The sequence below is a fragment of the Gambusia affinis genome, linkage group LG16 (assembly GCF_019740435.1).
Source record: "Gambusia affinis linkage group LG16, SWU_Gaff_1.0, whole genome shotgun sequence".
In the NCBI taxonomy this organism is placed as follows: Eukaryota; Metazoa; Chordata; class Actinopteri; order Cyprinodontiformes; family Poeciliidae; genus Gambusia; species Gambusia affinis.
In genome coordinates this window covers 388,380-408,867 of record NC_057883.1, presented here as the reverse complement: position 1 = coordinate 408,867, position 20,488 = coordinate 388,380, and the positions used below count along the sequence as shown (strand labels likewise).

Here is a 20,488-nt window from a genome sequence, read left to right as displayed (position 1 = left end):
CCTAATTATATATTCTCTCTTTATATTCTCTCAATTTGGTGAACTGGATTTTCTTTTACTCTGTAACTTTAATTATGAAACTCATCTATAAGCACAACTATTCTCCTCACAAATATATGATCTGATATAATAAAGATATTCTATAAAAGAATAAGTTGCTCTACAATGACACCTGGAAAAAATAGAATGTATGTAAGACAACTATTTTAATAATCAATGGTCATTGTTCAGCTACAGTGAATTTCTGTCTCATTTTAAATTTCCAACTACTGCTAAGGAATGATGCCATTCCCTCTAGCCTTGTTATGCTTATGAAAGGCATTATCAATCAAAAGCCAGTTCCTATTTTATACAATATAATGGATACTTCTATTGCTAACATTAGTCTGGTGTCTACTTCCAAAAACAAGAAAATTTGTCCCCTTTTTTGACAGTAAATAATTTCCTGATCTTGTGCTGTTGTTTATTAAAATAGCACAGGGTTGCTTTTACAACAAACCTTCTTAACTGAAAGAAGGTTTGGTCTCTACCTTATAATTTTATTTTTCCACTAATATAGTTAAAGAAGTCACTTATAAATTTGTCCACAGATGCTACCCTAATAAACAGTGTGTGTGTGTAGATTTAAGAAAAACTTTTGATATGTTATGCTCTTTCTATGCCACAAACTGAAGACATGACTCATTTGTTTTTGGAGCTGTGACTATACCAAAAAAGTCTGGGATGATATCAGGAGCTTTATACTTTCTATTTTCCCACAAACTCGCCTCCGTAATGAAATTGTTATTCTTGGCTTTACTGCTTTTGACAAAAAGAACTGTGACTCCTTGTTTGTCATCAGTGTCATTATATACTTAAATTACTACTTGTTGCTAGGTAATTTATACACAAATACAAGTTCAGCAAAAACAGACCTTTATTAAAAAGATTTAATTTGGTACCATCATCTTATCTAATAATCCAAAAGCCATGAAAACTGTAATTTTATTACACAAATTTAATATCTTGTAAAAAATTTTGTTGGTTATACCCCCTGTCTCTTCCCCGGGACAGTTCTTTATTTTCTTTCTGTCGATGTTGTAGATGTTTTGACGATTACTGATAAAGATTTAAAAAAAAAAAAAAAAAAAAAAAAAAAAAAAATAAAGAAAAAGAAACGCTGAACATGGGAACTATGCGCAAACCTGATGCGCAGAAAGCTCTCGGAGCTAAACATGATTCTGTGCACATACTCCAGACTGTCCCATTTACTGAAGATATCAGGCAGTAAAGTTTCAGTCTTCCGAAACGGGACCGAGATAAAACACGGAGCAAGTTGCTGTGTGCAGCTGAAAAGATTCCAGGTCAGATTTGTGTCTGTGATTCTCCTGGGAGGTTAGCTATGAGGTTAATTTACGCTTAACCGTAAGCGCAAGCTAACCGTAAGCTAAACATGGCTTACAGTTAGTTTACGGTTTCTTATATTAGCATCGTTGGCTGAATGGATATGGAGAGCGCAAGGAATAACATGAAAAACTCGGAGAATAATTGGACATAAAATCCACCACTTCTTTAATATGACTTGAACATTTACAGGCTGTGGTAGATTCTCTCTTTTCCTCTATCTCTTTTAGCCTCTTTTAACTGCTTACACTACATACGCTACAGCTTACATCACCATGTTTATGTGTGACTGCCGGTGTTATGTGTTAATTCAGTGTGGGGCACCACCTCCAAGGGAAGCGCCGTGCCATTGCAGAGGGAAGTATGGATGAATGGGGGAAAAAATCAGTTACGCAAAAACTGTGAAGGTGGTTCGTAGTGTGTTTTGTTGCAACCTGAAGTGTGAAATAAACTTCAGTGGAGTTTGAAAACCAAATATGCGTTTAAGTTTATGTCTGGTTTGAACGATGTGTGCCCAGTTGATTTTTCTTTTTCTTTTTTGTGGGGGATTTTATTGTAATCCATAGAGGGGCCCATAAAATCTTTGGGAACCACTGGGTTAACTGGTGGCTAAATTAACTTTTGGCGGCAGCTGGGAAAGACAGATATTTGTGTGCTCGTGGTTTTTTAGGACCCATTTACTGAACCAGGATATAAACAATGCAGTAAGCTTAAAGAACTACATTTTTTTTTGCAAAAATACTATCCAATTCTCTAAGACACCCATTAATATCTCGAGAATAACTAATTAGTTGAGGTGATTCCAGGATCAGACTTTTAGGGGTGCTTAGCCCCCAGGATTCTAAGACCCATGAGAAGATATTCGTTGGTGCAGTTTTCTAAATCTAACTGCTTATTTACAAACATTCACAAAGAAAATTAAGAGAAATGTTGTCAGTAATTCACAGAACAAAAGAACGATGTTCATTTTACTCAAACATATACTCATAAAGAGTAAAATCAGAGAAACTTTACATTTTTCCCAGAGGTGTATAAAGTCAGTTTGAATCAGAATCTCAAGATTACATCATACCTGCTAACAATGTGAAAACTAGTCATAAACCTGAACTTTGTTTGAAAGTCATTGCATTACCCTTATTTTTATCTGAACGTTATATGGCTGTTGGCCTTTTTTCTTTAAAAAAGAATGAATGTCCATCTATGGAAAAGTAGAAATTATGAGTCAGGATTTTACTATTTCAATTCACAGTTCATCAAGTGAGTCTATCATAGTTTCAGGACAAAACACCTTTTTCTTCACAAAGAACCAGCCTAACTCCAACATTCTGTACTGTTCTTTAGTTTGACCTTATTTAAGTGACTCCAGAGAGATTTGGGAAATTAATTACAAAACATAACAGTCACTAATCAAACTTCAAAAAAGGCCAATAACAGTAATTAACAAGGCTAAGGACTAGGATCTGACTAACCCATTATTTATCCAAATATTTTGCACATATACAGCATTTTGTACAGAACTACAAAATACTCTTCAAATAAATAAACCAATGCTGTACACAATTTCATTCATAAATGTCAAAATAATTCTAAATTAATTAAGTACTGCATTGCCCATTGCATAAAATCACTAAGCATAATATTTAGCAAATTGCCATCTGAATAAAGGCACTGATGATACAAGTCTGGCCCCTTGTAGCTGGTTAAAAATCTATATTTAATGGTCTTTACTGTTTTCTTTAGAGGCTGGTTCTAGACCAAATTTACCACAGGGGCCCGTGCAGACTGTTTTAATGGAGACACTTGAAAAAGAATTAAACAAAAACAGGTTCATATTTCATCATTTAATAATGTGAATCTCTGTCACCAGAGATTCAGGTTGCAGATCTCTGATTCAGTAGATGGAAAGTGTGGTCATCTCCATATAGCAGTTGAAAGAGCAGTACTATAATTTTTAATTCATTACATTTATTTTTATTAAAAATAATTTTAATGTATTTTTAACAATATCTTAAAAAGAAAATTGTGAAGAAAAAAATATCTACCACTGAATATTTAAAAAAGACATTTATTCAGTATAATTCCTTTAGAACCCCTCTTGGCCCCCATCTAGAACCGGCCCTGGACTGCAGGTCTGCTGTATTTTTGCTTATCATGTTTTTTCTTCATTGATAGGAAGTCAAATTATCCAAACTAGTAAACCACATTAATAAAATATTAGTGAAATAATACATTAAATGACCACTGGACAGTTATTCATAAAATACTGTATATCAACATTTTTGAATAAAACACACAGAAAGTAATATAATGTAGGAAATATTTATGTATTTACTGTTAATCTATTCGTATGATTTGTTCTTTAAATGGCCACTTATTCTGGCTATTGCTATTATTTATTAAATTTCATCCAAACTCGACATCCTAAGCAAATAATCAAACCATAATAGTCAAGTAAAAATTACAATAAGAAATTTAATCAATCATAACTAAATGTTCTGTACCATATCAGCCTCAGGAGATGATTGAGGATGAAGATATGCTGATTTCTGTTTCTGAAGGTTCTGATTGGTCTGCAATTCCTCTCCTGATCCATTTTGTCTATCATTTTTTTGTCTTTCGATTTCCAGTTTCCATCCTCTCTGAAATTATTAAGCTTATAATGCGCGTCTTTTCACTCACATCTGTATTTTTTAAAGCGTTTCCTCTTCTAAAGACATGGAATCGGTCGAGGACGTTTTAAAAAGAGCAGCTCACCACAGCTATGTAGTGTCCGTCTCTAGGCAACGGTGACGTTCAGCGTTGGTCCGTAGCGTTCTGGGGTCCTTTAGCTCCCGCCACGAGCATTTAGCTGACCTTAATATTTCCTGTATTTTATTTTGGTCATTATTGTTAAACTTAGTGTTGATGTGCGTATGAGAGGCATTGCTATTGGACAGTTATGTATCAGTTCAATACGGGACGCACATTTAACTGCCAAATATGGGACGATTCCGTATTTTACGGGAAGGGTGGCAACCTGATTCAGGGTTGCTAAAGCACCTTTAAAACAGGCCTAGATACGTCACTGCTAATTAGAAAGACTTTTATTTGTCTATGGTTTGTGCCTTTTTTTTAAATGAATCTGCTAAACCCATAAATTACGCAAAACTTGTCCTGATTTCTGTGTTGCTTCAGAGGTTGAAACTCGTCAAGGAAGATCGAAATAGATCTCAAGATGCTATAAGCAGATCTCAAAGCAAAGATTAATCCCTGAAAGGCAACATAAATGTTGGAGAGCCAAGGAATTTAAAATAAAATGTTAAGAAAGATCGACTGGCTATGTTATTTTTCACATCTCCCTCATATTGTATATTTCAATTAGATATCCACACAAACAATAGCAAAAAGATTTTTTTAAACACAGTTTTTGTAACGTCAGTTTATTTCCTAGTTCATTTACAGAAGACATGGCTACCACAGGTTTATGTGGCAATGTCATTTCTTCTTTGTTGTTGATCGTTTTTCTCATAATTTAACTAAACTTCTTTATTCTTTTCATCAAGTGACCCTAATACTCAACCATAAGAGTCAATGCTGAAAAAAACAATAGTCTTATATGCTTTTACATCAGAAATGGGTTAAAATCTTCATTCAAACTGAGATTCTAAAAGTTGGATGAGGATCAATGACAGGTAGGATTATTGGACTTATGTTTGCCATTACAGTTTAATGGATAAAACGGCGCTAGCGGAACTCGCTGGTACGAGTTACGAGTCGTCTAATTCACTTTTTGGACCAGTTTATTTTTGTCTAAAAAAATAATATTCACTTTGTGCCAACGTTTTTGGAGTTATTATTATTTAACAGGTTTGCCAGGCAAACTTTAACTGTAAGGACACATTCATGTTGCACAGCATGTGTCTGCAGCCCAGAGATGTCTTGAGGTATAAAACAAAACAATGTGGCTTCCATTAAATGAACAAGGAATTAGTTTGCATGTTATCAGAACTGTTTCTATTTATTGATAAGTTTGCAGAACATGTCAGTCAATGTACGACAAAGAAGACGTAAAACAATCATCAGTACTCTAACAATGCTGGGTGATAGTACAAATTCTGACTGTTTAGTACAGTCTCCTCTTTAAGTGTGGTATATTTTGGTGATATTTCAATATATTTTTGAATATTCCTTCACATACAAATAATTACTATGTTTTGAAGATATCTTAGAAAAAGTAGACATTTTCAAATCCGCTTATTTATGATTGTTGTGTTTTGATCAGGAAATGAGACGGCCACCTAATTTTTTACAAACGTCTGCATTGAGGACCCCGTTTAGCTTTCACTAGTTAATCCAGGTCTTAATGCAGCTCGTTTTGTTTTTAAGTTTATTTCCCCTCGTCACCAGCCTGCAAACTATTTCCCAGTAGAGAACACAGAGTAATACTGTGTTCTCCAACAGATCATTTGTTGCTGGTGTCTGACAGTAATGCAGGAATGTTTATTATTATTTAAATTTTGGTTTGTCAATTTGGATATCACCACCAACTACAACATTGGCGGTTAACTTTATATCATTTAGATGAGATTTTATTGTAGTACAACTTAACAACATTACTTCATATTCCTCTCTTCTGGACACAAACAACATAAGCAACACCATCAGGTATGTGATTTAAATTTTATTAAATATGATGACACCAACCTTATTGTTTAGTGACACTTACTGTGGGTAATGTCACTTAAAAATAAAAGTTCAGAAACAGTGCGGTTGCGTTGCAGGATCTGAGCCAAAAACATAGACTAAGCTAGAAGTGTTAAGCAACTCACATTACAGGGACTTGGGAGTCAATACTTATGTTTTTCTGATCAGTGCTGGTTACAAAAAGCAGAAACTTGCCACTTAGGTTTACATTGCAGGTATTCATGAGTTGAAATTCATTTATTCTGGTCAACCTGAATGTGATTGGTATTGATTGGTATTGTCGTGTTACTCATTGATGTGGTTATGCTCAAATTTGGTGTTTTTTAAGCGCATTGAACGCAGCTCTGTAGAAACCTGTTTTGAAACATAATTTTCACATGTGATATTAACAACAGTCACATGCGACTTTACTATAAATCGGATTTATAGTAAAGTTTTGCAAGGGGTTTTGTCACACAAGTAGCATTATTCAACAGGCATCGACACAGTCACTGACTGACAATTTTGAAACATCTGCGGTGCGCATAGGTTTCAACCAGTTAGCCACCAGTTAATCCATAACCCTTCCAGTCATATGTAAACAGACTGAAAGTGATTAGACAGCTCTACCTTTAGGGAGGGTACAGATTGCAGAGAAGAATAAAAAGCTGAACTTGCGCTACAATCCTTGCTTCACTTGGTTACATCCACAAGGTGAACCAAGTGTGGCCCAGCGCTGGATGGTGCATGTAACTCTGTAGCTGTTCCATTTGTATGACATGAATGGCTTGTAACGCTTGATCATTTTTCAGCATTGAAGCCTGTTTTTATATCTAACCAAATCTCATTACTTCTCCAGGTCATTTACACTGAGGGGTTCTGGTCCTAAAACTTGCTAACGACCCTGGTTGAGCCCAGAGACAAAAAAGAATGAATTCCAACACAGACTTTGATTTGGTTAGTGTAATGTGTATGTCTCGCTTTTATTTGTTTAAATGTTGGATTATCGCTTCCTCCACAGTGGTAGTGGTGATTATAAAAGACTAAAACTAAATGCTGGAGTCATTTGTGATTTTAGGTAATCAGTTTCCACCTTCTTATTGTGTGTGTTTTTTTAACCATACTCTATTTGGTATGAATATAACGCATACAGTCACTCTAGTTATTCTTAACTTGAGGCAGATTTAAATTTAAAGTCATGTTTTAATTTTACCAACATGTTTCTTTTGACTGGAAGTAATTGGAAAGTTTTTGAGTGACCTCGCTTGTGGAAAGACTTGAATCTGTAGAGGGAGTTAAAAATTAGAAAATCCTCAGACTTGGAGCTGAGGCCCAGTGTGATGAATTAACTGGTGGCTAGATTAACTGGTCGAAACCGATGCGCACTGCAGATGTTTCTAAATTGTAGGCGGCTGCATTGCCTTGTAGCTACTAGCTACACATTGTAGCTATATTATAATTTAGCAACATAGATAGGATACTTTTGTCAACGGTTTGTTTCCTACTGCAACAGAATGCAACTGTAGGTCATGACAACCATGTGGGGATGGAAAAACAAATGTACACATTGCTGAAATTCTAAACATTGGACGGTGGTGGTTGCAAGGTGGTGCAGCATGTACACTTCCTGTAATCAGCTTGATGTGCCAATCTGCTGTTTTTTTTTTACTAATAATACTACAGTTGTCTTCGTTTTGCATACTGTGGAATTTTTCAGTCATCCAGTAAGTGTTTGAGCGAGAACCCAAATGTATTACAAAGGAATATATCTGCTAAGACTAAACGGAAGAGAGCACATGGAAGGCTGTCACAATCATATTGAACATTGGAGCAGCTTTTATGATTAAAGTTTCCCTCTACTACCGCTTACCCCTCGGGAGTCAGCTGCTCCAAAAAAAGATAGAAAATCTGAATCGGGGCTCCTGAGGGTCCTGGAGAAGTCTTAAAAGCCATTGAATTCATCAATTAAAAAAAAGGCATTAATTATCCTTTAAATGTCTTAAGTTAATCTTTCAGAGGTCTTAAAAATGTTAACACATTGTAAATATAATGATTGTAAAACATCTCAAATGTTAAAACAATTAACATTTATGTGGCACACAGGCCATTTTGATGGAATAGTCGAGGTAAATTGATACTGTTTTGTGTTTATTAACACTGTTTTGTGTTTCGTTGTGTGTGTTATTTACTAGTGGTGTCGCAGTTTGACGTGGTTGCGGAGGGGGGTCAATATCACTCCGCCGTTGCTAGGAAACGAAGGTTGTGGAACGGAAGTGGATGTGTTCTTTTTTTTCTGTTCTAACGGCTGTTTAAAAAAACCCGATACCGCTAACGAAGTTACTTTGTAACAATCATTAAATTAAAATGTTGCGGACTCAATCTCCATCTCTCTTTTGATTGTTTGCCACTGTTACATTTTTGGCGAGCCAGCCCCAGGAGGAGTTCAGCTAAAAGTAACTAATCCAAACGAGACGAACCGAAGACGGAGGAGAAACTACCGATGGAGCAGCTTCAAGACGAAGTGAGCAGAACGCTGCTTATGTTAGCGAAGTCAGAGCTAATTTTAGTTTGTAAACACCTCAAGAGTGATGAACCTTCAGGAGGGTTTACTGGCCAAACTCGGCGTTCCCTCATCAGACTAGCAGAGACAACACTGGACAATATCGGAAATGAGGAAGAACCTGAATCGTTTCAACAGTTTCTCCAGAATTTAATCACCTTAATGGAATCTTGGACGTTGGATGATCCCAGAACACCAGAACAGACACAAGCTGACGAAGGTGAATTAAACTCACTAAAAGTCAAGTACAAGGAATTCCAGGAAGAACATAACAAAGCCCGACAGCGTATAGAGGAGGAAATTGGGGTTTTAGAGAAGAAACTGAGCATGACAGTGCATATGGAGGAGACTGAACCACACTGTGCTCCATCACCTCACATACCAGAAGTGACCCTCAGGCGGGAGTTTCGGATTTGTGGGCAGATTGGAGAAGCTGGTCAGAGGGATAAATTGTCCTATACGAGCCTGATCAACCAAATTGAATCTGGGCAGAGGAAAGGATATTCAGAGACTGAGATCCTGGAAGCAGTCATACGGGCCATAAGCCCAGGGCTTCACCTGAGAGAGATGCTGGAAATCAAAAGAGGACTGACACTGTCCACTCTGAAAATTGTCCTAAAAAGCCCTTTTAAAGTGGACTCTTCCTCTGACCTCCTTCATCAGCTGATGAACATCTCACAAGATCCAAAAGAATCTGCACAGAATTTCTTATTTAGAGCTATAGAACTGAAAGAAAAAATGCTCTGGAAATCAAAAGAAGAGGATGAAAGCGAACAATTCAGCCCAGAACTGATACAAAGGAAATTTCTGCGTTCCATAGACACAGGACTGCTAAGCGATGCAGTAAAATTCCAACTAAAACCTTACCTGACTAATCCTGCAGTATCAGATGAGGTCCTAATTGAGCGGGTGAGTGAAGCTGCAAACTTAGAGCAAGAAAGACAAAAAAAATGAGAAAAAGTGCAATGAGTAGGTTCCCAAAAATAAATGAACTGAGAGTTGAAGGAGGCATACATGAGTTTCAACCTCCTTCCATGGAAGAAGCTACAACCAGAGGTGAGATAGGGGACACAGTAATGACCAAAGATGTACTGAGAGGGGCCAAGAAAAATCGAAACACAGAACAGGAAGCAGGAACAACTAAACTCATCGAAGGACTGAAGGCTGAAATGTTAGAACTAAAGAAACTGGTGTTGGAAACAGTGGAGATTACTAAGAAACATCAGACAGAGAGAGCTACCACATGTAGCTACAGCAGACCCAGAGGTTGCCCAGCCTGTCTAGAAGCACAGTCAGGGGAGATGTGCACTCACTGTTATAAGTGTGGTCAAGGAGGACACCTTGCCAGAGGCTGCCGTCAGAACAGGGGACAGCAGGGAAACGGGACAGGGCTGCTGGGCCGGGACCCTCAGTAGCCCCACACAAAACACTCAGTCCCAGCACAAACAAACCAGGCTCCCATACAGAACTTTCATCTACCCCAACAGCTCACTACATGAATCCATGGAGCAGACAGAAACTTCTGAACCTCATAGGTAAGAGATGCATTGTTCATTGTTGGATGGATGCCACGCCAGTAGAAGCATTATGGGACACTGGTGCCCAGGCATGTCTCATTAATGAAGAATGGAGACAATTACACTTACCACACCAGCGAGTTAGACCTCTGAATGAACTACTGGAGGTGGATACACTTATTGGGCTTGCAGCAAATCAGACACAAATTCCTTTTCTGGGCTGGGTGGAAGTGGAATTTAGACTGGGTAAAGATTCCCTCTCAGCAGAACCCCTGTTGGTACCAGTACTTGTGTCAAGTGACTCCAGTGCGACACAACAGCCAATAATTGGCTACAATGTTATAAAGGAAGTGCTAGGAGACAACACACTTAAACACCGGAAACCTGAAGTCATCCAAAATGTGTGTGAAGCCTTTGCTGTCACTGTCCAAACTGCACAGACAATTGTCAAACTAATTCAGACATCAGATAGTCAGGTTGATGTGGGTCTTGTGCACACAGGGAGAAGTTGAATCAAATTAGCAGCTGAACAAATCACCATCATCCATGTTAAAGTTAATACTGGAACTCAGTTCAGAGGAGAGGACCTTCTGTTTGTTCCCAGGGAGGACTCTGTGCTGCCAGAAGGTGTCAGTGTTGAGGAGGGTCTCATGACAGTTCCTACAGAAAGCTCAGGATTCGTATCAATCCCAATTTCCAACACCAATAAGTATAATGTTACTCTACATCAGCGTGCAGTCCTGGGGCACCTAGAAGCAGTAAAGACAGCTTATACTGTAAATGCACAACAGTTGAACATCACTGTTGGTGAACAACAACAAGATGACCCTTCACCCAGAACAAAGCCAGCTGCAGCTCAGTCCCTGATTATCAACAGCAAAGCAGAAAAACAGACGCCAACACAGTGGGATCCTCCAGTTGACCTCAGCCACTTAACGGAAAGCCAAAGACAGACTGTGAGACAGATACTGAGAGAAGAGTGTCATGCATTCGCCTATGATGAAGATGACATAGGTTTAATTCCCTCTTTGAAACTTCAAATCACTCTGCATGACACCACTCCAGTGAAGAAAACATATATGTCAGTTCCCAAGCCATTACATCAGGAAGTTAAAGAATACCTTCAAGATCTACTGAATAGAGGCTGGATAACTCAGTCACGTTCTCCATATGCATCACCAGTGGTGTGTGTGAGAAAGAAAGATGGGGGTCTGAGGTTGTGCTGTGACTACCGGGAATTAAACAAAAAATCTGTCCCTGACCGCCACCCTGTTCCCCGAATCCAAGACATGCTTGATTCTCTAACTGGCAGCTCCTGGTTCTCTGTATTAGATCAGGGGAAGGCATACCATCAAGGGTTTCTGGATGAAAAAAGTCAGCCCTTAACTGCTTTCATAACACATTGGGGTTTGTACCAGTGGATCAGAATCCCCTTCGGTTTGAGTGCTGCCCCAGCAGAGTTCCAAAGAAGTATGGGGGAATGTCTGATTGGTTTAAGGGATGTGATATGCCAGCCCTATCTGGATGACAACTTGGCTCACAGCCCAAGTTTTGAGGATCATCTCAACCACATGAGAACTGTGTTGCAAAGATACCAGAAGCATGGAGTGAAGCTGAGCCCAAAGAAATGTGAGGTGTTCAAAAGAAGAGTGAGATTTCTGGGACGTCTTGTCTCTGGTGAGGGCTACATGATGGATCCAGCAGAAGTGGCACCGGTTCAAGCTTTGAAGGAGAGAACCCCCAGAACTGTAGAGATCTGAGAAAAATGCTGGGATTTCTCTCCTATTATCGAACATATATACCAAACTTCTCCAGAATAGCTAAGCCCCTCTACCAGCTTCTGGCTAGTCCACCGGAAAATCAACCTGAAAATCCACCATCAGGAAGGCAAAAAGACAGACGGAACACCAACACTGCAAGAAATAAAGGTAACCCACCATCAAACACTCCCATTCACTGGACACAGAACCATCAAGAGACAATAAACACTCTTATTGACAAACTCACTGAGCCTCCCATCTTTGGGTATCCAGATCTCACCCAACCATTTATTCTGCATGTTGATGCTTCCCAGGAAGGGTTGGGAGCAGTTCTGTATCAGAGACGGAATAACAAAATGGTTGTCATCGGGTATGGACCTAGAACACTGACCCCACCTGAGAAAAATTATCACATGCATTCAGGAAAATTGGAATTTCTAGCACTCAAGTGGGCAATATGTGAAAGGTTTAGAGATTATTTGTACCATGCACCTCACTTCACTGTATATACAGATAATAACCCCCTGACCTACATTCTCACCACAGCCAAGTTGAGTGCCACGGGTCACAGGTGGGTTGCCCAACTTGCAGATTTCAATTTCACCATTAAATATCGACCAATACACAATACAGACGCAGATGGCCTCTCTCGCATGCCACTGGATATAAATGACTTATTGCAGCAATGTACAGAAGAAGTGACTCAGGATGTGATTAGTGCTTCAATTCAGGGAGTGACTGTGCTTCAAGATGCCCCATCTGTCTGGATGACCACAGCTCAGATCAACACACTGGACTTAGTAAGGGATGCATCTTCACCTTCATTATCTGCCCCACTAACACCAGAACAAATCAGAGAAAGTCAAAAGAAAGATCCTCTCATCAAGCAAGTCATGCATTATAAAAGCCAAGATCAATTCCCCCCCAGAGGAGTGGTGAAAACCGAGCCTGCAGATGTCAAAGAGCTCTTGAGACAGTGGCGAAATCTGCATATCAGCGATGATGGGATCTTATACAGAAAAGCAGGAAATAAGTCTCAGCTAGTGTTGCCAAAAGAACATCATCTGTTAGTGTTTCAAGAATTACACAAAGAGATGGGTCATCTGGGGGTCAAAAGGACTCTGAATCTGATCCGAGACAGGTTTTATTGGGTCAGAATGCAGCAGAATACAGAACATTTTGTGACCCAAGTGTGTGAGTGTCTAAAGTCAAAACGACCACAGAGAGCAGCCAGAGCACCACTGATGCCAATTGTGACAACACGTCCATTCGAACTGGTTTCAATTGATTTTCTGCATCTAGTGGCCTGTAAGCAAGGCTATGAGTATATTCTGGTTATAATGGATCACTACACTCGCTTTGCACAGGCCGACCCCACAAAAAACAAATCCGCAAAAACAGTTGTGGAAAAGCTATTTGATGACTTTGCCCTTCGCTTTGGCTTCCCGGAGAAAATCCACCACGACATGGGGAAGGAATTTGAAAACCAGTTGATGGCTCAACTACAGAGGTGTTGTCACGTGCGAGGGTCCCACACTACCTGCTACCACCCACAGGGTAACGGACAAGTGGAGCGATTTAACAGAACCCTGCTGTCTATGCTCCGTACGCTCACAAGTGCCCAAAAGTCTGACTGGAAAAAGTCGTTATGTAAGATGGTGCACGCATATAATTGCACCCGCAGTGACACCACTGGCTTTGCTCCATATTATCTACTCTATGGGCGATCCCCACGTCTGCTGATAGATCTCCTGTTTAACATACAGCCAAATGAAACACAGCAAAGCTATGCTGAGCATGTCAAGGATTGGCAAAGCAGGATGCAGCAAGCCTACAAGATCGCAACCAAAACTGCCACCCGTGAATCGAACAGAGGAGAAAAAGGATATGACAAAAGAGTTTATGGAGCTGACCTGCAGCCGGGGGGGGGCGTGTGCTTGTACGCAACTTATCAGAGAGAGGAGGTCCTGGTAAGCTCAGATCCTTCTGGGAAGATAAAGTGCACATCATCACGAAGAGAAGAAGTGATATCAGCCCAGTATATGAAGTAGTACCAGAAGGAGGTGGCAAAAGACGTGTGCTGCATAGGAACCTCCTGCTCCCTTGTGACAGTCTGCCAATCGACAACCCAGAAATAGACTCAAAAAGGACTAAAAGGACTAAAAAGACTAAGTCGAATACATCTCCATGTCATCTTTGTCAACGAGAAGAATCTTCAGACAGTGAGAGGGATGAGGAAATGGAGCTGGTGTGCCAGTTTCCTCCTGCTCAGCACAGTGGTCACCGAGCTGTCAGCTTAAACCCAGATGCTGAACCATTTACACCAGACTTCCCTGACCAAGACAATGCACCGAAAGTGAATGAATCTCAGGCTAATTGGATGGACAACATACTAGAAGAAGAAGATGGAGGCCAAGACATGGAGCTACACCAGGATCTTCCTGAGCCATCTGTAGAAACAGCTTCTGAGGAAGAAGAGGATGCAGCTGTTCCACCACCTGCATCCAGCTACCCAAAGAGAGAGCGTTGCCGTCCGAGGATGCTGACCTATTGTGCTTTGGGTGTCATTCAGGAGGCATCCTGACCCGAGCTACCTCAACTGGCCCCTCTTGATGTGAAAGAGCAGCGACTCTATTCTGAGTCCCTCCCGGATGACTGAGCTTCTCACCCTATCTCTATGGGAGAGCCCAGACACCCTATGGAGAAAACCCATTTCGGCTGCTGGTATCCGCGATCTCGGTCTTTCGGTCATGACCCAAAGCTCATGACCATAGATCGGGGGGGTGTCTTGCCCCAAGTGGAGGAGTTCAAGTATCTTGGGATCTTGTTCACGAATGAAGAAAGAGGGGAGCGGGAGATCGACAGGCGGATTGGCGCAGCATCTGCAGTGAAGCGGGCGCTCTACCGGTCTGTCGTGATGAAAAGAGAGCTGAGCCAAAAAGCGAAGCTCTCGATTTACCGGTCGATCTACATTCTCACCTTCATCTATGGTCATGAGCTTTGGGTCATGACGAGATTGAGATCGCAGATACAAGCAGCCGAAATGAGGTGCAGCCAGTTGAGGTGGCTCGGGCATCTGGTCAGGATTCCTCCTGGACGCCTTCCTGATGAGGTGTTCCAGGCACATCCCACCGGGAGGAGGCCATCAATTTTGTTTTCTATCTTACATTTCATGGACATTAAGTCAATGTGATGGGATGGTGTTCCACCCTGCCCATTCTGTGCACAAGGTGGAGCCAGAAGCAGATTTGTGATTGGTGCGTGGGGCAGATGGCTTTGTAGTTGAACCCAGCTCTGCAAGGTGTGTGTGTCTTTGTTTCTCCTGGTACATGTTGGCTGCCTGTGTGGCTTGTGTGCTTAATCGGCTCATCTGAGATCCATTGCTCTGCTGGCGTTGGTGGTTGCAGCTGGAGGTTGTTGTGGTGTGCGCCGTCCATATAGTCCTTGCCTGCTGATCCGCTCCTTCCCTGGGTGGGCTATCTTTCCACTCCTGGGCGCATGATTGTTTTGGAGCTGCAGCTCTTTGGATGCTCTGCTGTCTTATCTTGCCGGTGTTTGTTTGGGCCGCTCTTGACTGAACCTGTTGCTGCTTGGGCAGGCTAGTGGATGGGGCATGATTCCTCTAGCCCCGTTGAAAGGGCTCTAAAACTGGACAACAGCAATTTGTTCCATTGCTTGAAGTGATTTTCTTTTACATTTTGTCTTTGTTGTGCATTATTGAAATTACTAATTTGTTTCCTTTTATTGGTTTGATTTACTACTTTGCTTTCTTTTGCTTTGCATGTTTTTGTTTTTTGGAATAATTAAGAGTTGTCCTCACCATACACCTTTTCTTTCCAGGGACCAAGTAGTAGGCCTGAAGCCATGTTTTTAAAAAAAGAAATGTTTAAAGAAAATTGTTAATAAGATATTGTGTACTTACTATTCAGTCTGTGTTCCAGTACATCTTGTACATAACTTTTAAAAACATCTCCCCCTACTGGTCACATCAAGTTAATGTGTACATCACAATTCAGCAACAAAGCAGTTCAAAGTGCTTTACATCATATAAACAATATAGCAACCAATTATGTAACATCCATAAATATTACATTTTGTCAAATGCCATCAGCAAAATCATCAAGTAAATTCACATCAAGTATCTTGATAAATGTTCCATTTACTACTAATCAAATGCAACTCTAAACATGTGGGTTCTTAGCTTTGATTTAAAGAAACTCAGTGTTTCAGGGCTTTTCCTGATTTCTGAAAATTACTTAGAGGTGCATAGAAACTAAATGCTGTTTCTCTATGTTTTTTTTTTCTGGTTCTGGGGATGCAGTCAAATGGGTCGATGAACAAAAAAGGTCTGCAGGATAGGCAGAAACAGCAAATGGCCAGAGGTCTTCCTAAGCAGAAGCCCATCAGAGACGTCAAACAGGTGATTGTTGTTGCTTCTGGGAAAGGCGGCGTGGGCAAGTCGACAACAGCAGGTACTGGTGACTTGCTCTGCAGAAAAATTTAATACCTACGTTTTTGTCAATGATTATCTGGCACCTTGATGACTATTCCCAGTAAAAGCAGGAGTGTGTGTGTGTGTGTGTGTGTGTGTGTGTGTGTGTGTGTGTGTGTGTGTTTCTTTCTACATCTACAAGTTGTAGAAACAGTGTAGATGAAACATTGAATTTGTTTTTGGGTTTTTTATGTTTCAGATTAAATTAAACAAATTTTATCTGAACAGATTAAATTTGTTTAATTTGTTTCTGATTTAACTGAATTCAGTTTGAATTCATAGTTCAAAATTTATATTTTTGAACTATGGAAACTTATTATTGTAAATATTTTATCTTTATTTTAAAACAAAAGGTTTTAAGATAAAACCTTTAGAAGATTATGATAAAACTCAGTTCTAGTGTGTTTATGTATTTGCAGTGAACTTGGCTCTTGGATTAATGGCCATTGACAAGGTAAGATATCACTCATGTCTTTTTTTATTTATTTAAAATGAAACTTACAGACAAGGGTATAACAGTCAGAAATGTGGATTTGATGAGAAAATAATCAACTGATTTTTCTGCTGCTGGATCACGCTATGCCTAAGGTCGGGTTAATGGAGCTGATCTTTCTCTCTCAGTCTAAGTCAGTTGGTCTGTTGGATGCTGACATCTATGGGCCCTCCGTTCCCAAACTGATGAACTTGAAAGGAAACCCAGAGCTCAACGATGGTCTGTTGTTTAGCTGAGCCTTGTTGATAATGAATTAGATGTTCTGTTCTGTACATGAAGTTGGGCTTTTTCCCCTTTCCTTTTAGATAATCGAATGATTCCTCTTATCAACTATGGTGTCCCATGGTGAGTTGTTTTTTTTCTTTTAAAAATAGTCATGGTTAAATTTTAAAAAACAGAGTTATGGGGTCACCTGTGTGGATGAACATATACGTCAACCATGTGTGGGTGTGTTCACATGTTCTCTAACATAACTTCTCTCTTCTGTCAGTATGTCAATGGGCTTCCTGGTGCAGGATGCATCCCCAGTAGTTTGGAGGGGACTGATGGTAATGTCTGCTATAGAGCGCTTGCTCAGACAGGTAAAAATTAGATAGAATATTTATTATTTCCCCATTCTGTCACTCATTAATATTGATATTTTCTAATGCATTTTTAGGTAGAATGGGGCTCTCTGGACTACTTGGTGGTGGACATGCCTCCTGGGACGGGAGACGTCCAGCTGTCCATCACTCAGAACATTCTCATTGCAGGTCAGTTCTCCTTTAAGGGTGTATTCACACCAGCCCTGTTTAGTTTGCTTTAATCAGACTCGAATTTGTTTGTCTAGAAACTCCAATTTGTTTGGGGGGAGTGAATGGAAATGTAAATTCCAAAACAGACTAAAAAAGCTACCTCTGATCCGCCTAAAATCCTCGGCCTCAGTTCGGCTGAAGTGAACTCTGATGTGGTTGGAAGGCAGTGTAAATGAAACTGGACTGGAGACTGCTCCAGGTCAATATATTACTCTGTGCCTGCAGGTTCACAGAGATGTTGTGTGGGTTGCTATGGCAATGGATCTACGTGCTGTCACAGAGAGCAAAGAAAAGCAGAATGTAATGTGGATTTGATTAAAAAAATCCACATTGGATAGAAAGTGTAAACAACAAGTGGAAACACTTGTTATTTACACTTGTTTATCAGCTTATTTTCCATTTGCTGTGGCACATTGCAGCTGCTGCAATTTTTAAATCTTTAATAAATGACAAAAACTAAATTACCTTGTTTGTCTGAATATGCATTCATCACATAGGATGAAATATATACTGTATATATATATATACCTGTGCCCCTACAGGCGATGGGGGGAACAGGTTTTTCAGTTAGTTTGGATCATTTGACAGTGCAGTGTGAATGTGAACCTCTGCAGTTGAAATTGTAACAAATGTTTAAATTTTGGTCCCCAATCAAACCAAGTGTATCGGACTATCAGGTGTGTAAACACACCCTAAAAAGACTCTTTGTATGATCATTTTTTTAACCTGCCAGAGTGTTTATGTGCATTGTGCAGGGGCAGTCATCGTTTCAACACCACAAGATGTTGCTCTGCTGGACGCTCGCAGAGGAGCCGAGATGTTTAGAAAACTTAACGTGCCGGTAATCTTTCTATCAGGCCAGAAACAGAATCTGTTGGTAATGTCTGGATGACAGCAGGTTTTCTTCCTGCAGGTTCTGGGTCTGGTTCAGAACATGAGCGTCTTCCAGTGTCCCAACTGTCATCATCATACCCACATCTTTGGATCGAACGGGGCAAAGCAACTTGCCGAGACGATCAGTGTCAAGTTTTTGGGTGAGACGGTCAAAAGCATCATTTAAAACCTGATAGCCAGATCATGATGGTGTGACTTTTGGTTTTCTCTGGAAAATGTTGTAGATTTCATGAAAAGCTTGTGGATTTGTTGTAAAATTTCTCTGTTTTCTGCCATAAAGCAATTTTCTGGTTCTTACCAAGTCTTAGAACCAGAAGTCAGGTTTTTTTTCTCTCAGGTGACGTCCCTCTTCACCTAAACATCAGAGAGACGTCAGACAAAGGACAACCCATAGTCGTCTCTTCTCCTGACAGTCCAGAGGTTTCTACATTATTCTATTTTTATACGACTGCTTCAGTTAGTTTCAGTAATAGTGTGAAATTTCCTCCAAAATTATGTAGCAGTTTGGTAAAATCCCTCATCTATAGAAACTGCATAGCTTTTTTTGCTGACCTTTAATGACACACTGTGGGTCTTTCTCACTAATTTAAACCAACCATTATTGTATACACTAATGCCCATCATGGTCTTCTTAGTGTTAAATATTTGTAGAAATTGCTCAAGAAGTAATCGGTAGATCCATGCTGATTCAAAGTGTGTGTACTACTCTACCACTTAGTGACCAGTTTACTAATATTACTATACTGAAGTTATACTAGTCTTTCCTATCAAAGTCAGAAGACTTTTCTGTTTATCAAACTCTCACTTTACCTTCTTGCTACTGGACAGAACTAGAAAGCTCTCCAAAAATATGTTTAGCGGCAAGCTAGGTGGTGTTTGAGTAAAATAATAAAACCTCATGCACCAAGACAGCTTCTGAATGAGGCTGCCAGCTTCTGTGTAACTTTCAAAAAGTGATGGCAGAATAAGGAGATTTCATATCACTCTACAGGTTCTAAAACACAGCAGGACATAGTTTTTACTTATTACTTACTTATATACTATTCTTATTATTTTGCTTCCTTTTTTCATGTTGCTTTTATATAAAATCCACATAGTCAAATATTAGAAAAATAAAGATGTAGGTCTGTTCATAAACATGTTGTTTATGAACAGACAGTTATTCAAATATTATCTGCTAATAGTTTTTCTTTTTAGTTTGAGGAACTTCAGTTATCTGTGTTAAAGTTTTCTTCTGTTTTGTTTTTGTACATCCAGGCTGAGGCTTACAGGAAGGTGGCATCTGCTGTGATCCAGAGCCTAGAGGAACATACCAGATGACTAAAAACTTCTTTCTCTCTTTGTTTCTTTATTTTTCTTTCACTCTGTCTTTTTGTTTGTTCCTTTCACCATTTCTGTCATGTTGAAAAATCTGAACCTGTAAAACTGTCAATAAATAATTGAATAAAATCTTAAAACTTTATTTAGGTGAATATGCTTTCACCAGGCTGGTGGGGTGATGTGCTGATAAATTGATCATTAACAACATCATTGAACAGATTATTGCTGCCTTCTAAAGGTGAAGGTCTGACCTACAGCACATTACCATCATCACAAGATGTGTGGAGAGAGGGGAATCTTTAAAAGGAAAGCTTCAAGTTTCCAGGTGTCCACAAGATGCAGACCCCAAAAGGAGCTCTATGAGCATGGCGATAGTGAAGAAGACCCAACAATGTCTCCACTTTCTGACCTGTGGTGAGAGTTGCTGACTGTCTGGAGGGGTCACACTCTAAAGCCTCCCTGGCAACGTCTATTCAGTGGCCCTGGAGAGGAGAGTCCTTTGGATAGTCGAATCTCGGATTCAGGAAGAGCAGTGTGGTTTTTGTCCTGATCGTGGAACACTGGACCAGCTCTACACCCTCAGCAGCGTCCCAGAGAATTTGGATTATTTAGC

At 39.8% G+C, this 20,488-nt stretch overlaps 1 protein-coding gene across 4 annotated transcripts; it reads left to right on the top strand.

The window, feature by feature from the left end:
• The first annotated feature begins 1,166 nt into the window (after positions 1–1,166).
• nubpl (nucleotide binding protein-like) lies at positions 1,167–20,017 on the top strand. Of its 4 annotated transcripts, XM_044143003.1 has the most exons (12): positions 1,168–1,343; positions 6,905–7,002; positions 16,204–16,354; positions 16,794–16,828; positions 16,996–17,086; positions 17,173–17,212; positions 17,358–17,448; positions 17,526–17,619; positions 18,417–18,502; positions 18,575–18,695; positions 18,893–18,975; positions 19,813–20,017. In XM_044143003.1, the coding sequence occupies exons 2-12, from the start codon at positions 6,976–6,978 to the stop codon at positions 19,873–19,875; spliced, it is 882 nt and encodes a 293-aa protein (XP_043998938.1). In that variant the 5' UTR covers positions 1,168–1,343; positions 6,905–6,975; the 3' UTR covers positions 19,876–20,017. The 4 variants fall into 4 exon arrangements, with proteins under 4 accessions (XP_043998937.1, XP_043998938.1, XP_043998936.1 ...); XM_044143002.1 differs by lacking the exon at positions 6,905–7,002 and having other exon boundaries at positions 1,167–1,343; positions 16,204–16,302; positions 16,775–16,828; XM_044143001.1 differs by lacking the exon at positions 6,905–7,002.
• Positions 20,018–20,488: the final 471 nt, after the last annotated feature.

Excerpts from the sequence above, each read along its gene's own strand:
- nubpl (XM_044143001.1), top strand. The coding sequence starts at position 1,188 with ATGCGCAGAAAGCTCTCGGAGCTAAACATGATTCTGTGCACATACTCC. Across the intron at positions 17,087-17,172 it reads AAACCCAGAGCTCAACGATG|ATAATCGAATGATTCCTCTT; the intron begins GTCTGTTGTTTA and ends CTTTCCTTTTAG. Across the intron at positions 18,503-18,574 it reads TTAGAAAACTTAACGTGCCG|GTTCTGGGTCTGGTTCAGAA; the intron begins GTAATCTTTCTA and ends TTCTTCCTGCAG.